Below are 17,957 nucleotides of genomic sequence, written 5' to 3'. Positions count from 1 at the left end.
CTTATTGTGTTTGCTCAACCAAACATGGCATTTTCAGCTGTGTGCATATTCATCCGTGTGCATATTCATCTGACCATGGGAAATGAAGCCCCAGGATAATGGCTTATTCAGTATTTATCTCAAGCCAGAGCAGATGGAATATTTTGAAAGCATGGCAACTTCATATTTTAATCACATAAAGTACCTGTATTATGAACACAATATTAACTTTGAAGTGTGATCTGTACCTTCAAGAACTCAAGGCACATAATTGTTACTTAGCTTCTTCCATGCATATTTTTAATTTTTAAAGAAAATTAAGGCATACGACATGGTAACAGGCCATTTTGGTCATGAGTCCCTGCTGCCCAATTTACACCCCATTAACCTACAACCCTGGTACATTTTGATCGGTGGGAGGAAAATGGAGTCCATGGAGAAAGCCCATGCAGACATGGGGAGATGGTACAAACTCCTTAAAGACAGGTGGTGTGCCTCTCCAATCAGAACCTATGTCAGCCACCTACAATGCTTGCATGGCATACGTAATCACAGAGTGTGCAATGCACAAACGTGCTGGAGAAACTCAGCAGGTCGCTCAGCTTTCTTTATGGCAAAGATACATAACCAACATTATGGACCAGAGCCCTTCATCAAGGTTTGACCAAACAGCGGCCAGGCACCTGACTAAAACAGTGGGAGGGGGGAGGGGCAGAAGAGGAGAGTCCACAGGCATGAGGTCATAGATGGATACGGGTGGGAGGGCAGAAGAGAAAAAAAATCTGGGAAGTGACGGGGAGGGAATAGCTTTCTGCAAAGTGGGGAAGCTGGAAGAAAGGAGACAGAAGGATAGAAAAAAGAGAGGTCGATGTTAATACCATCCAGTTGAAGAATGTCCAGACAGAATATTAAGTTTTGCTCCTCTAATTAGCAGGTGGCCTCAGTTTGGCTGTGCATGAGTCCATGGACAGACATGTAGGAATGGGGCGTGAAATTGAAATGGATGGCTACTGAGAGGTCCCCGCTAATGCGGTGGACAAAGTGAAGGTGCTCAATGAAATGATCTTCCAGTCTCTCCAATGCAGAGGAGATATTCAGGTGCCTGCCTGTTATTTTGTTCATACCTTGAAGAAAGGCTCAGGCCCAAAACATTGGTTATGTCTCTTTGCTAATAAACACTGCGTGACTTGCTGAGTTTCTCCAGCACTTTTGTGTAATAAGCAGTAGCTGCAGACTTTCTTGTTTAACACAGCATGTACAAGTTGTTAATCAGATGCAATATCCAATTGGTATCCCTGATAAAGCTAAACCATATTCAGTAGATGTAATTAACATGTATTCTAGAAAGCTGGTCCAAACAGCAGCACTGCATCTGCACATTAAAAGGGGGCATCAAGTTTTTTCAGGTTTAGGAGTGATGGCAACCGCGGGGTATGGACATCATGCTGGATGTCATGTGTTGAGTTTGGTGATTCAAGTTCTACTTTCCACTGAGCCTCCAGCAAGAATAGGAGCAGAAGAGAGAATCTGATGGCAAAGATAACTTGCCAGAGGACTCTTCGGATGGAGGGGAAGAAAGGTTCTGGCTAATTTGCAAGCCAAATTCCTACCTCCAATTTTCTGTGGTAATAATACATCTGGAAACCTCCTTCTGCAGCTGGAATTCCAGCCATGTATCTGTGCCCATACTGAAGGTCTCTATTCCGCTGAACTTGACAGCTAAATTATTCTAAGCAGCAGCTGATATATGAAACACATAACAGCTGGCAGACTTCTGGTGGATATGAGACTTGTAGGATTTTCTCTATTCAAGGAACAATGAGTTCATGTCCTCAAGGAGGCACCATCTCTACCTGATTCAACACAAGGTATCCATACCCAGAAAACTCATGAGACACACAGTATCTACCCCACAGTCCAAGATTGACGCAAAGCCTGTGTCATGTGCTATTTCACAATGTCGACTTGTGCACACTTCCTATCTGTTGCTAAAGGGGGACACATTGACCACAGGTACCTAGAAAACCAAATGACTGTTGCCTGTGGACATCTGTAAGTTGGCACGCAGGCCCCATGGCCATCATTTGGGAAATACTGACTTTCCTCTGCATTCACTCTTGTGCACTGTTGAAGCTCCTCTGTAATAGCAGTGAGATCTTTCATCTAAGCTGTGGAAGCCTGCTGCACAGATCTTTGAACTGGAGTTCCAGCATGTGCAGTGTTTTAGACTTTCCATGCAGAAAATGGCAGCCCTGCCGCTGGTGCAGAGCAATGAGTAGAGATACACCACTCCCACGGGGTCCAACTGTTCTGTCAATTGCCATCAGCTCTGCACAGGCTTTGAATAACCTGTTAAAGGAGCCAAAGGCAGTTTTATTCAAAATCCTGCGACCTCAGGGTCTGCGACCAAGATGGCGGCGCCTCCGATTGGCAGCAGCCACAAGGGGTTGCAGGCTCCAGGAGAGTGGAGGACTGGAGCAGGGCACCAGAAAATGGAGAGACCATCCCCCATGTGAGAAAGGCAAGCAGAGGAGATGACCCACGTGACGGTGACCACGGCGGCTGAAATACCAATGCATGTGGCGGGCTGCTGGCGACGTGAGACGAGGAACCCACGGAGGCTGTGGGCTGCTGGAGATTGCTGTCGTGACTGGACTCTCTGTGACTGCAGAGGCTGCGGGAGTGATGGAGGCGAATCTGCAGACACTCGGTGACTCTGGGGGTGCTCTCTTTTGCTTCTCTTTCTCTGACTGTAAGGTGCTTCGGGCAATTTCTGCTGATGGCAAAAGCAATTTCATGTAATATGACATTTTAATTACAATAACAATAAATTGAATCTTGAATCTTTCTTTCTCCTTTAGATGTGCAAATGTTTAAATAGAACAAGAGTGAGTGCAGTAGCTGAATGGGATCTATTGCTATTTACACTCACCTTGACCATAGCCTGAGATTATTAAATTTCCTGAACGATATCAGTTCGGGTACTTCCTGCTACAGCCACCTTCACTCACTAGCACTTCAATGCCCCTCCATTGAACAGGACTGCTCGAAGCATTCTCCAAACTGCACAATGACATTAGGTTACTGTTACTGTAGAATTCAATGGTAAACTTCCCTTCAAAAGGGCTCTGGCAATGCTGGTCAGTTCAGCAGTCCTGAAATAACTTGTGCTTAACACTAGTTAATTGGAATGGTCCCACCAGATCACAAATGTGCCTGCATTAGGAGCAGGTAGGAAAACTACTGGATGCATAGGACAAACTGGCCTGATTTGCACACTGTCATTTTGGTGCATATTTTAATGTGCTTCTGTATTTCTAGCCCTTTATTGCAGCCAAATGAATCAATGCTATCACTCAAATTTTAGCTTAGCTTCCCACTACCCTTCATAAAGGAGCTTAGTTGAGTGTTACGGAGTCCAGAGGACCCCATTAACCAGCAGCCATAGATATGCACCACAACACAGGGTTACTTAAACAAAAGTAGTTTTTAACTATAATTGAACAAGAAAACAGAATTAAACTTAATTAACCTACCTAACTACTTAATCCCCCCTCTAATACTAAGCGCGCATATGTGTAATGTATATTTAAGATTAGAAAAGTTCTTTGGTCCACAGTCCAATCTCACTGGTTGCAGGCATTTCTTGTACTGTGCACAGAAGTTAGCATTAACAAAGTTCACCAGTATTATCAAGCAAATGGTCACCACTCAGGAGGGTTCTTGCTGGTTTTCAGAGAGAGATTCCTTTTCCAGGACATCCATAACCGATTCCTTCTCAGTCTTGCAGACAAAACTTGCCCCCTTCAGGGTTATCCAGAAGATCCTCTTCCTTTCAGGTCACCTTTCAGACCGCCAGTCTCCTCCTTTGACCAAGGAGCCTTCCAAAGTTTTCCAGCGTGTCCTTCTGGAACTGATTTTTGTCTCTCCTCTCTCTCTGTTTCACACCCTCCCTCTCTCTGAGAACAAAACTGCTGTCTTCTGCCTGCAAAGATCACATGCTCTCCTAGGCAAGCTGCTGTAGATACTTTGTTGCCTCCTGCAAAAAGCATTCTGCAAAAGTCCTGCAAAAATTCGGTCTTAAAATGTGTGTGTGCAAGCTGCGCTAACAATTCCTCCCAAACTACCTCTAAATACTCTGTCACAGGAGGAAATCACATGGATTCATTTCTGGAGTGAGAACTCCTGACATCCTGCTGCAGAAGTGATTTACCATCCGAGTAGTTCCAGCTTTACCCACATAAATTGTTTTTTTTTAGAAAGGCAATCACTCTTCCTCAGAATGAACATCCAGAAGACATTAGTGGATAATTTGCTGATACTAAACAATTACAAATAAATGGAAAATGGAAGTAGTATATTAACTTGCAAAAGTGAAGTTTTAAGTCATTCTGTCCTGAATGCTATGTTTAGCATTCTACCATGTCAGAAGTAATCAAGAGAATTGGCTGAGTTCCAAGTTGCTGAATTCTTTACAGTGATTAAGATTTCACTGTGTCAAAGAGCCCAATGTTTTTGTTTACAATATGAAAGGCATTTTAGAATTACATTGAAATGACAACAAACTAGGAACCTTGCCAGGAAGCATGGACCCTTTAGTTGTCTGATCTAAGCCACTGCTGTAGCAATTAAGTTGGAAATTTAGCACTCCCAATTGGCAGAACGCCACTTTGTCAGCCCACGCCGTGATTCCTCCTCACTGTGCCCCATCCTCCCAGTCCAGTACATTGCAGCAGGATTCCCTATTACCCTTTATTCCTATAGAGGCTGTGTGACCTGCTTAGTTTCTCCAGCTCTTTTGTGTATTGCATTTTAAAACTACAATATCTAGGTTTGTTTCAGCGATATGAAAGTTATACTTTAGTACTTTTGGAAGGAGTTTGAGTAAAGTAGTTGACTGCTAATTGGTTGAGCAACAATTGAATGTAAGCACTTTAACAACATTGGCCATCATCTTTCGTTGAAATGTTTCTGTCTGAATCCACTTCCTTGCTCTTTTTAAAGTTCATTCTTGGCATATGGGTGTTGTCAGCACTTTTTATTACTCAGCTTCCTGAATATGGAACAATACAGTACACAGGTTCAGCTCTTCAGATCATTCAAAACCCATTCTGTTTGTGCTAGTTCACCCTGTTATGGGAAAATCCATATAGTTTCTTATAGAAATCCTTATATTTCCTTTCAAAAGCTGTTACTTAACGTGCTAATCATCCATCAGGCCATGCATTCCAAGTATATTCTTCAGCTTCTATTGACAATCTGTTTGCTCTAGTTATTGAACCTTCAGCTATTGGAAGCTTTACTTCGAAGAGTGAGTTAAGGGGATGCTTGGGCCTAGGGGAAGCTGCAGAGATAGGCAGGTATTTTACTTGGAGGGGTCCTGCCTGAAGCCAGTTCCCTTTCCAAGACTGACAACCTACCTCTTAAGCTTTGCAAAGAGCCGCACGCATGAGAAGTGTGCAATGTTGAAGGATGTAAGCACATCATATGAAGAGGAGCTGGAAGGAAAATCAGAGACTTCTTTACCTCAAGTTGTGTTTTTGAGAGTTATTTTCACTGAAATTATAGCAAGTAGTTGCCAAAATTTTGTTGTCTACAAACTATTACATTTATTCACAGCACAATAATAACTTCATTACAGAGATCTGTTGACCGTAAAATATTTTAAGGCATCTTGAGGATGGAAAAAGAACCCAAAATATAAATGTATCTTATTTTCTTTCTTTCAAAAATAAATACTGTGTGTTCCATGAATGGTCCTTTAAATGGATCTACTCCGAAATAAAGTCAGACTTGTACTCCTTACTGGAAATCTGCTGTCATTTCAGTTTTTGGTTTGTTTCCAGCCAAAACTGGCAGGATGGCTGACTTGTTGGTTTCCATGAGCTTCCAGCTGAGAGTTTTGACTGTAAATGTGTGTTCTGCAGCCAAATTTCCAGTAATGCAAAGAAAGTATTCATAAAAAATTGAAACTCCAAGGCTACAGGGGAAAGCCAGCAGCCATGTGGAGCATGAAGCAAATCACGGCAAATGTGTGCAGTGCCTGCTACTCAATTTTAAGTTCCAAGAATTCCCTCACCCACAGATATTTCCTCAGAAGGAATAAATATGATCCTAAATAGCTCTAACTCAAACCTGGAGAATAACTGTTGGAAGAAAGCATGTTTTCACTTTGTTATGCTAATTGACAGAAGATGATATGGACAAGACTAGACTAATCCTCGTCACTTCTCATCTGAAAATGCCAGCTCATAATAGCATCTTCTCATTCCACTTAGACTGTCCCTCCTTCTTCACTGTAATTGCATTCTCTCTGGTTTTGTGGGTTCTAATGAGGAGAATGTAGGGCTTGCAGACCATTCCACAGATAAGAGAGGAGGTGCCCAATGGGTAGTTTGAAAGGTGGTCCTGTGTTAGTTATCTACAGTGGTTTTCCGTACATTTCTAACACATAAGCTTTGATTGATATTCTTGGTGCCATTATGAATGTACCTTGTCCACTTCAAGTGGTCATGAGGCAGGAATTCCAGGAGCCAATGGGAGATTTTAAAAGTGTTCTTGATTCTTTTCCTCTATCTGATCACCTCATCCTGTGATAGAACTTGGAGTAGAGTGTATGTTTTGTGAGCCTTGTTCTATCTATGTGACCAAATGGAGCTGACATAATGTAATTAAGGCCTCAATGCTGGGATATTATCCTGGGAAAGGGCACTGACACTGGCTCTCTTAACCTGCCAGTGGATTTGGAAGATTTTACAGAAGCAGCTTTGGTGGAAATTCTCCAATGCCTTGAGTTGCCTACTGTGGGGAGTCAAAGCTTCAGAAACACCTAGGATGTCAGGGGTCAGCGCTGTCTGGATTTTCAGGTTTGAGGTCTTGAGTCTTTCAAATAGTCTATTTTCCTCAGGCACCTCAAGGTTGTGCTGATGCACTGAAGACTTTTCTCTTTGATGCCTAACTTTGCTAAACTTCGGCTCCCAAGGAATGAGAAGTTGTCCACATTTCTTATTGTGGACCTTTATGATTGGAGGACAACTTGGTAAAAGAGCTGCTTAATGAGGGTGTTGGGTAAAAGCCCTGTGTCCTCATAGATCTCAGCGTGTGAGCTGGTATTGGAGTTCAATCTCCCATGACCTTAGATTTGGGGTGCAAGCTGCAAAGTTCTAAAATTTCCTGTCAGCTCTGTAGATTTGTTCTACTCTCATGAGAAGCCTGCTTGAGGTTAGGTGCAGCGAGAGATTGAAACATTTCTCTGGCAATGATGCAATTTTTCTGCACCGAGATTAGGTCTGCAGCACCTTTTGGGTTCAGATCATGATTTGCATCCCAATGTAAAATAGAAATAAGAGTGAGTCACATTTCTGAGTAGCAGCCAAATAAGAAATGTTCCAGAGTCCCTCCAGGGTGGCGGAGTTGAAGGTTTCAATGAGGTAAATAAAATAGTGATTAGTGCTGTCCCCTTTCTCTTGGGGTTGCTGTGCAGAGAAGACTATGACCTCGATGGACAGAATCCACAGTGTGATTCAGGGGGCAATCCTTCAGCCACTGGAAAGAGGTTGAGGATGATTCTGGCACACAGCAAGGAGACTTCTCTTCATGTGCATGGGTTAGACATGGCCCCTTTTATAAATATGTCTATCCTGCTCTTCATAGATGGGAATGATGAGTTTGTGGATTTGTCTTTAGTTCCTCATCACGGTTCTATTTTAAGCCTGCGAGTGTATCCCGCTCTAGGGGGCAGGCGACTTTACTAACATGGCCTGAGTTGTCATGTGTCAACCTGGAAATTAATTGTTGAATAGTTGAAAATAATAAAAAAAAGACAAGCCAGAAATATTTGAAACCTAATCCTCTCCACTTCTAATTCCCCAATGATCATTTGATCATACATCTCTGGTTTTCTTTTCCTAAAGTCTACATTCAGCTCTTTTCTTCTGGTGACATTGAGTGAGAGGTTGTTGTTAATGCACCATTCAGCTAAGTTTTCAATCTCCCCCCTGTATACTAACTCTTCACCCTTTTTTATACAGCTCACTGCTCTGGTATTGTCAGCAAATTTGCAAATGGTGTAGTTGTTATTACCAAGCCATGCAGTCATAGATGCAAAGCAAGTAGAGCAGGGGGCAAAGTACAAAGCCCTGTGGTGTTCCGATACTGATAGAGATTGGGGAAGAGATATTCTTGCCAATCTGCACTGAGTGGCATCTGGAAATCCAGGATCCAATTACACCGTGTCGTATTAAGCCCCAGGTCTTGGAGTTTGCTGATCAATTTGGAACAGATGATGGTGTTGAATGCTGAGCTGTAGTCGATAAAGAGCATCCTGATGGATGCATCTTTGCTGTGCAGGTGTTCCAGGATTTTACATAGGCCAAGTTAGTCCCATTTGCCTAGGTTTGGCCCATGTCCCTTAAACCGTTCCTATCAGGTATCTGTCTGAATGTCTTTTGAACGTTACTGTTGTCCTCTATCACTTCATGTAGCAGCTTGTTTCATACACCCACCACCCTCTGTGTGAAGAAGGTGCCCCTCAGGACCCCTTTAAACCTTTCCCCCTCACCTAAAATTAACCTTATCCATTGCCATGCACATTTTTATAAACCTTCACAACATCTCCACTTAACCTCCTACGTTACTGAGAGAAGGCTCCCAGGTTACCCAGCCTCTCCTTATAATTCCATCCTACCGCTCCTGGCAACATTCTTCTGAATGCTGATGTGGTGATTATTTCCTGCATTTGTCGAATGATATTTGACACTGGAGGGTTTTATATTCCATGCATATGCCCATATGGTTATCCGTGTTACTGGCACCGGTCAGAAGCTGTAAACCTGACTTGTGATGCCTTTATTTCATTCCGTGTATTGTGAATACTCAAGCTCAAAGAGACTTCCTAAAGCTAACTGAGTTCTGAGCCTTTTTGTCCTCTTTCATTAGCTCAAGGCTTTAGGTTCATCCAATGAGCAATAAGTATGGTCACTCAAGAAATTAACCTCACTTTCGGAATCAGAATTTATTGTCATGAACGTGTCACAAAATTTGTTGTTTTGCGGCCGCGTCACAGTGCAAACGTTTCTATAAACCACCTTACAACAATAAATGTTTTAAAGTGCCAAGAGAAAGTCAAAGTAAAGCAGTGTCTGTGGTTCATTGTTCATTCAGGAATCTGATGTCAGTGGGGAAGAAGCTGTCCTTGTGCCGCTGAGTGCTCGTCTTCAGGCTCCTGAACCTTTTTTCCAGATGGTAGCAGATTGAAGTGGGCATGGCCTGGGTGGTAGGGGTCCTTGAGAGTAGAGGCTGCTTTCTTAAGACACTGCATCTTGTAGATGATAGAGTGACGACTGGTGCCTGTGGCAGGCCGAGTAACCATCCTCTGGAGTTTTTTTTTCCTATCCTGAGAATTAGTTCCTCCAAACCAGATAGTGATGCAGCCAGCCAGAATGCTCTCCACAGTACACCTATACAAGTTTTTTGAGAGTCTTCAGTGTTATATGGAATCTCCTCAAACTCCTTTCAAAGTATAGGCGCCGGTGAGACTTCTTCACGACTGCATTGACTCCAGGATGGATCCTCGGCGATGAGGTCAGTTGGAAATTTGAAGTTCTCTCTCCACTGCTGACCCCTCAATGAATACTAGTTTGTGTTCTCCTGACTCCCTCCTGAAGTCAACCATCATCTCCTTGGTTTTGCTAATGTTGAGTGCAAGGTTGTTGTTGTGACACCTCTCAGCTCGCTGATCTGTCTCCCTCCTGTACACTTCCTCATTGTCGTCTGTGATTCTGCTGACGACTGTGGTATCATTGGCGAATGTGAGTAGAGCAGTGGGCTCGAGAGCATAGAGCATGATTGATTTAAAAAGTGCGGAGAAAACTGACAATTTTTTTTTCTCCCTCAGAGATTTGAAACTGGATAATGTCCTATTGGATTCTGACGGACATTGCAAGCTGGCTGATTTTGGAATGTGCAAAGAGGGCATCTATAGTAATTACACAACTGGGACCTTCTGTGGCACACCTGACTACATTGCACCAGAGGTGGGTAAATAGGCCTTCTTGGAGGATAGCTTTAGGAGTAGAATGAGCTCTTCACAGATTCATTAACTTGTATGTCTTCACCAGTTGTTCTAATTCTGAAGCTTTGTGCAGAATTCTGTCTGCAGTTTTATGGTTCTGCAGGTCTTTTTTTTTAAACCAACTCTCTTACTGTCTCAAATGCACCAAGGCTGTTTTTGCACTGATTTTCAAAACGACTGAGTATTGAGTTTAATCCTTCAACTCTGCCTTTGGTCACCAAGGAAAATATGAATATCATTGCCCAGAAATAAATGGATCTTTAAAAATATGAGCAACTTTTTTTCATGGTGGTGAAGTTCCATGGTACACTAGGACAATGGCTGATCCTTTGTGGAACTGGGGCAGTTACTCACAGAAGTGTCAGCAGGTCCAGATCTCTAACCAAAAGCTAAAGTCCCAATACTGCTGGCCAAGTTGTGACCATGATTTTCCAGTTGTACAGCTACAAAGAAGAAAAAAAAATCAGGTCACAATTTTTAAACATGTTTGATTTTGCATTATTTAAAACATATTTTAAGTGATGTGTTAAAGTACATAGTTGAAAGCATTTGCTTCATTTTGAATATCTTTCAGATGTTTCTGAATATCAGGGACATTCAGAAGCATTGAAGTAAGTGAGTTGCTTTGATGGGGAGGCTTTGCCTTTGGTCACAATGTCTCAGAGAATGATGGGCGAGTTTGTTCTGTTCCCCCACGCCCTGCTTACATCAACGGAGCCCCTGCCACCCTCAGTTGAGGCTCTGCCACCATTCACAGCTTTGTTGTTTATCTCTGGGAAGGCTTTGGCTACTACACAGGTTCAGAGCATGGAGTTTGTGGAGCAGTGGAATTGGAAATGATCTGTGCAGGTGGCCAGCACTAGTCAACAAGATCCATGCCCGTGTATCCAAACAACTTCCAAGAAATAATTATGCACCATTAGTTATATTGTTCTCTTTTAACATTTGTGCTAAACTAACCTGTTTGAGTTGGTTAAAAATAGGGCAACTGATTCGCTGATCTGATTAACTGTACCTGTAAAGTGAATACTGAAAGATATAATAAGCTCTAACTAATTTACAGAGTCACAAAAAAGTTTCTTTATCAATTAAAGCATGATTTTAAAAAAAAACATCCTGTATTCTCTCTATAATATTGACATGAGATGAGAATGACCAGTTTGGGTAATGGCATACATTATACACTTTCTTCTTTAGAATCATCATCAGTTTAGGATTAGCTACTATAATTTTCCATTATATCTATCTTCTGAGCTAACAGCTCTTGTGTCTCTTTAACTTTTTTATCAGATTCTTCTAATTTCTTTTTTAAGTCATCTACTTCCATTTCTACGGCTGTTTCTCATTCTTCCACCTTGTCCACTCTTTTTCCTATATCTGACATGATCATCTCTAATCTATTCATTTTTTCTTCTGTACTTTTTACTCTTCTTTTTATTTCACTGAATTCTTGTGACTGCCATTCTTTTGCTGATTCCATATATTCTTTAAAAAAAAAATCCATTGTCTTGCCCTTCCCTTCATCTTCCATTTCTCTGTGTTCTTCCTCTTCTTCTTCTGAGTCCATTCCAGGATCTGTGTCCATTGCCTCTGTCTCTTCTGGTTTTCTTGTTGGTTTGTTTGTTTTATTTTGTTGGGTATTTTTGGTCTTCTTATTTTTATTAGAAGTGTCTTGCTGCTGGTCTTCTTCCTCTGGGTTGGTCATCTGTTGTTTCTTTGATTTCTTTTTACTTTCTTCTTTCTTGCTCTCGTTATTTTCTATGTTCTCCTCTTGCTGTTGTGTTGTGGCTGTCAATCTCAGCTGTGGAGATCGACTCCTCAGCTGGTCGTCCCTCCCGTCAGTGTTATTTTTGTCTTGCGCATCGCATGCGCGGTTGCGCATTTTTGCTTGGCTCCATGAGCCATTTTTGTAGTCCCGAGTTCGGGACTTCAACTGACCTTAGGGAGCGGGCTTCTCTCTCCGCGGCGGACCTCCTCGGACAGGTAAGGCCTTCACCTTCTTCTTCCGACGTCCTTTCTCCTTCTCTTCTTCCCGTTGCTTTTGACTTTTCTTTTTTCGCTGCCATTTTCTCCACACCTTTATTTTCACTTTATTTTTGTTTTTGTGTTTGTGCCTTCGTTTATTCACTGTCTTTATTTTACTTTTCTGGAGAGGGCTGGAGTTCCCCGACTGGCCATTACTCCATCACGTGACTCCCCCAGTTTCGGATTAGCTTATACATATTTATTTACTTTTCCCCTAAAAAAATGTTCACTTACCCTTAGCACCAGTCTCCTCTGACTGGAAAGGTCAAAGTCCTGACCCCACATGATGCTGGTGATATTCCAAAGACCTGCCACAGAAAATACAAGTTGTCGCGCTGTTGTTGCATTGCCACACCAGGGTCTGTGGAGCAGAGCGGTGAAGCTGACAAAACTACTAAGCAAAGCAATTGGGTTAGATACAGAGCCACCTTTTCAGATGATTGAGCAGGCAACAAGGCTATTCAGCCCTTCTCATTTGTGTTAGATCATCCAATTCGCCCCATTCCCACTTCTTTGCTCATGATCCTGCAGTTCTCCTCCTGCTTGTATTTATACATCAGGGTAGACAGGTTCTATTAATGAGAACAAACTTTCTACCTGAAAGGCCTTTTGATTTACATCATTCTGAAAATCTTTTCCTTTGATTGCTCCAGTTGGCAGTTTACGGTGCCAATTCATCTGGCACCACAGGAACAATTACAAGCAGGTTTCACATGATCAACTGTTTAAAATAATATGTTCTGAAATTACTCAAAGGCACACTGGTAATCCCCTTTCAGCAGGCAAATAATAACTGTTCTGATTCCAGTACCAAAAAGCATCAGATCAAGGTCTAGAGTTGCGACACATTTTGCATATGTTTGAACCTACAACCTATAACCTTGTGGTCAGGAACAGTGAGTGGTGTCAAATCAATGTGTCGTCACAATGCAACTTACCCAGAGCCCCATGGAGTCGGACAAATAACCACCATACTGTTTTTCTGAATCATCTTTTACAGTTTCTGCTTTGAAGATTTACAATTGCTTGTCACCTGACTGTAATGCTTCCACTGAATTTAAGTTTCCAGTTAATTGTGAGAAAAGCTGGTGGACTGACAGAAAATGTGTCTCTGGGCAGATTTTGCAGGAACTGCAGTATGGTTCTTCGGTGGATTGGTGGGCGCTTGGCGTCCTGCTCTATGAGATGCTATGTGGTCAGCCTCCATTTGAAGCTGAAAATGAAGATGACCTGTTTGAATCTATCCTGAACGATGAGGTCCTCTACCCAGTCTGGCTGAGTGAGCGGGCAATGGCCATCCTGAAAGCAGTAAGTTGAAATACACCCCAAAACTTGGTACGTGGCTTCGGTCCTGTGACGAACTGCTCCAAGGTGCTCTTTGTGATTGTTGGGGGAATGTGGTCCTTGCAGAGAAAATAAATTAATATACCACACATAAATATAAACAAAATGTAAATGATGACTCTGGCAGATAGTTTCTGATATTGAACATTATTGTGAAGAATGGATGTCTCTCAATGTCACCCTATCCTGCTACAGCCATTAATTTTACTTTGAGTTTCAATGACTGAGGGAGTGACTGAGATTACTAGGTGTGGTTAATAACTATTCCGGCCCTCATCTGGGAGAGAAAGGGAGAGGGAGATGGAGGAGTGAAAGAGAGACACATCACAGTCTTACTGCATTTTAGAACAAAACTTACAAGTTGTGATCAACTGATCAATTAATTAGTAACACTCTCACTTGTAAACTTTTGGGTCTAAGCTTCAGTCCAGAGATTTAGGCACAAAAATGAAAAAAGAAATTGTTGATGTTGGAAAGATGAAATAAAAACTGAAAATGCTGGAATCATTCTCTGTGGAAACAGAGTTAACATTTCAGGTTGAGGACTTTAAAATCTAACTTGACATACCTGTGCAGTGGCAGAGATGCAGTTACTGTCACTTGTGCAAAACTCAGATATTGCATTTTCAACAACACATAGTTAAAAGTTCAGATATATTGTCAGAGGACACACATGACATCATATGCAACCCTGAGATTCTTTTTCCTGCGGGCCTGGCAAAATTTCCATTTATCAGTTGTGCACAAAACTGAACTCAAGAAAAGGGACGTATACAAAAGAGAAATATAAGCCAAGAAAGAAGTGCGAACAAACTGACTGTTCAAATCGGAAAATGAATATTCAATCATAAATCCGTGTGCAAGAGTAAGAGTCCTTGAATGAGTGTTTGAGTTTGCTGTTGAGGAGTCTGATACTGGAGGGGTGGCAACTGTTCCTGAACCTGGTGATACGAGTCTTGTGGCACCTCTACCTCTTTCCCGATGGCAGCAGTGAAAACTGGGTGGTGTTGGATCCTTGATGATTACTCCTGCTCTTCAACGGCAGTGTTCCGTGTAGATTTCCTCAATGGTATGGAGAGTTTTGCCTGGACTTTCTGCTCGGAGATATTAATGCCGCCCCCCCCCATACCAAGCCATAATGCAGCCAACAATAGTGTCTAATTTCAAAAAGATTTCATCAGTTTTAAGGTGTTTTGGAATATCCTGAAATTGAACGTCTTTTTTTTACTTATCCATCCTGAAATGCACATACATGTTTTTTTAAATAAATAGGCTTAGTGTCACATTGGGCGATGCCTATTAAGCCAACGGGAAGTATATAATGATTAAATGTATTCATTGATAATAGAATGGTAGCAATTACTCTGAAGCTTTTTTTATTATTCACTCAAAGGATGTGGGTGTAGCTGGCAAGGCTTTTGCTTAATGCCTCATTGGCATTAACTGTTACAAGTATAGTTTCTGGGTCGAGACAAGCAACTCGAAACCCCAAGTCGCAGATGGCTAGGAACCAAGTGAGGCCATTATAGACAAGAATAGTGATTGGTATGACCTTTTTCAATCTATGGGTGCCTGGAGTCACAGAGCACGTGTAAATGGTGTTTTTCTTTATCTAAAGGAGACACACTTACCAAATAGGTTTTTACAGCAATCTATTGGTTTCAGTTAATTTCAGATTTATTTGATCAGCTTTCTTTATTATTTATTTAAATTCCCAAGCTGGCAAAGTGGGCTTGAACTTGTCTCCTCGTGATTTGTCTAGTAGCTATGCTGCCTCATTATATGATGAACATATTTGACTCTGAATATTCTGAGGGTCTATTTGTCTTGTTCCACTAAGTGATGCTAATTTGAGTGATTCACCATTGAAATACACTGCAGACCTTTAACATAGGAATGACATACCCAGACCAGTCTGTACAATGAGCTGCCAAAATGAAACAAAGAACCATTTCAGCTTGTTGTCCACATCTAGTAGCTGATGCCCACGAGGAATAGTGTAAGGTCCTGAATGCTTTAAAGAATAGTGAAGAGACTTGAGACAATGAGAAGGATGCTAGACATTATGCAGAAGCTTTGCGAAGACCTGGCAAGGCCACAGCTGTGCCATTTTCATCAGCTACAAATCAATTAAAGCTTTTACTCTTACCCAGCCACACATCAATGACACCTTTTCATACCCTGTCCCCAATAGGGATTCTATCTCAATGCCTCCATCACATCTGCTCTCAGGATATTCCCGAATATCCAAGTTGTCCTCCCTCTTCAAAGAAATGTGGCTTCCCCTCTTCTACCATCAACTCAGCCCTTACCCTCTATTTCCTACATCTGCCCTGGCAGGATTCCCCTTGCACCCTACTAGCCTCTGTATCCAATATATATTCTCCTCTGCAATTTCTATGTGATCCCACCACTAAAGACATCTTCCCTTTCCGTAGGGACAGCTCCCTCTGGGATTCCCGTGAATACTCATCCTTCTCACTAATTTCCCCCTTGGTATCAACCCCTGTGACTGCAAGAAACGTTACACTTGCACCCACATCTCCTCCATCACCATCATTCGGGACCCCAAAATGAATCTTCCAAGTGAAGCAACATTTCATTTGTGAATCTGCAGGGGTCATCTACTGCATCCAGTGCTCCCATTGTGGTCTCCTCTACGTCAGAGAGACTGGATGCAGACTGAGATATCATTTGTTGAGTATCTTTGTTCTGTCTGCTGCAATAACAGGGTCCTCCCAGTGGCCAACCATTTTAATTTAACACACCATTCCCACATTGATATGTCTATCCATGGCCTTCTGCACTGCAAATTGGAGGAACCACACCCAATATTCTGTCTGAGCACTCTCCAACCAGATGGCATGAACATCTCCAGTTTCCATGAAACCGTCCCCCGAGTCTTTCTCTTTCCCTATCCTTCTGTCTCCTTTCCTCCAGAAAAACACCCCTTTCCCTTCACCCTCCATTCAGAGCTACCCCATTCCCCACTACTTCTCAGCATTTTTCATTTCTACCCTCCAATTTACCTCTTACCTGTCAGCCTTTACTCTTCCCCCCCCCCCCCCAACCCTTTCTCCCCTCTCTCCTTTCCTCCCCCAACCTTTTTATTCAGGGGACTGCCTGCTTTTTGCTCATACATTGATGAAGAGTTCAGGCCCGGAACAAAGGTTGTCTTTTACTTCCTATAGATGCTGTACGACCTCCTGAGTATCTCCAGCACTTTAGGGTATTGCACTTTAACACTTATTGACATCCACTGGATGAGACTGAAATACGTGGCAGTCTGCTTTATACATTATTATCATCGTTAACTTCATGTGGTGTGTTGTCCCTTTTATCTATTTGTTAGGTCAAAGCAACAGGAGGGAGGCATTTCAACTTTTACACCAGCAATAGGATCTATTTCTAATACCATAAACGTATCCTTTCACCTCATTTCTCATCAAAAACTAAATGTGTCTCAAACTCATAATTAACCATTGGCCAACATTATTGACATTGAAGTTCTGTTGACAAATCTGGATGCCACGATATGAAAATATTATCAGAATGAAGCATAAATTACAGAAACCAAGGTTATTTTGCTCAGACGTAGAATGTTAGGAGCAGGGGAATCGGATTGAAATTTTCATGATTTTAAGGCTTGCTAAAGTGCAAGCAGTCTCTTCCATTGGGAGGGGGAATAGTCTTGCACCAGGAGCAAGATGAACAATCTAAGCTAGGCCTTGAAAGAATGAAAATAGAAAACACTTCCACAGGCAGAGAGAGATCTCACTTCAGAAATAGTCAGTTAATGCTCACCAAGTTGTTACATTTACATTTGAGATTGATAGTTTTTTAAAAATCTTTTGATTCAACATTTATTTTTCACACTATGAACCATACTGACCAAAATACACACAAACATTTCCCTCTTGAATATACACAGTATTATTTTCTCCCCTTTTCTCCCCTCCCTTCCCTCCCTCTTTCACCCCCCCCCTTCCCCATCCACTCAACATTCAACATATATGATACATTAAAACCATTAAACAATGTCATCACACAATGAAAATAACAAGAAATTTGTGTCTTCTATACACACTGGGTCAGTTCATTTCCTCTTCTTCTCCTTCTGTCATTTTAGGGGGTGGAGGTCCACGGTAGGACTTCTCTGTTGTGTTCCATGTACGATTCCCAAATTTGTTCAAATACTGTGATGTTATTTCTTAAATTATATGTTATTTTTTCCAATGGAATACATTTATTCATTTCTATGTACCATTGCTGTACTCTCAGGCTATCTTCTGATTTCCAGGTTGACATAATACATTTTTTGCTGCAGCTAAGGCTATCATAATAAACCTTTTTTGTGCTTCATCCAAATCGAGGCCAAATTCTTTACTTCTTATATTACTTAGAAGAAAGATCTCTGGATTTTTTGGTATGTTGCTTTTTGTGATTTTATTTAATACCTGATTTAGATCTTCCCAAAAGTTTTCCACTTTCTCATATGCCCAAATTGCATGTCCTGTTGTTCCCGTTTCCTTCTTAC

General features: G+C 41.8%; 1 protein-coding gene across 2 annotated transcripts in view; it reads left to right on the top strand.

Annotated features, from left to right (window-relative positions):
- prkcha (protein kinase C, eta, a) overlaps positions 1-17,957 on the top strand; it is a 263,102-nt gene that overhangs the window by 224,177 nt on the left and 20,968 nt on the right. For both annotated transcript variants that reach the window (XM_069916270.1, XM_069916269.1), the window contains exons 11-12: positions 9,875-10,013; positions 13,196-13,384. In XM_069916270.1, the coding sequence (XP_069772371.1) occupies positions 9,875-10,013; positions 13,196-13,384 (328 nt within the window). The remainder of the gene's footprint in view (positions 1-9,874; positions 10,014-13,195; positions 13,385-17,957) is intronic.

The sequence above is a fragment of the Narcine bancroftii genome, chromosome 2 (genome assembly GCF_036971445.1).
Source record: "Narcine bancroftii isolate sNarBan1 chromosome 2, sNarBan1.hap1, whole genome shotgun sequence".
NCBI lineage: Eukaryota > Metazoa > Chordata > Chondrichthyes > Torpediniformes > Narcinidae > Narcine > Narcine bancroftii.
The sequence above is the reverse complement of the archived record's forward strand: the minus strand, read 5'-3'. Positions and strand labels throughout refer to the sequence as shown.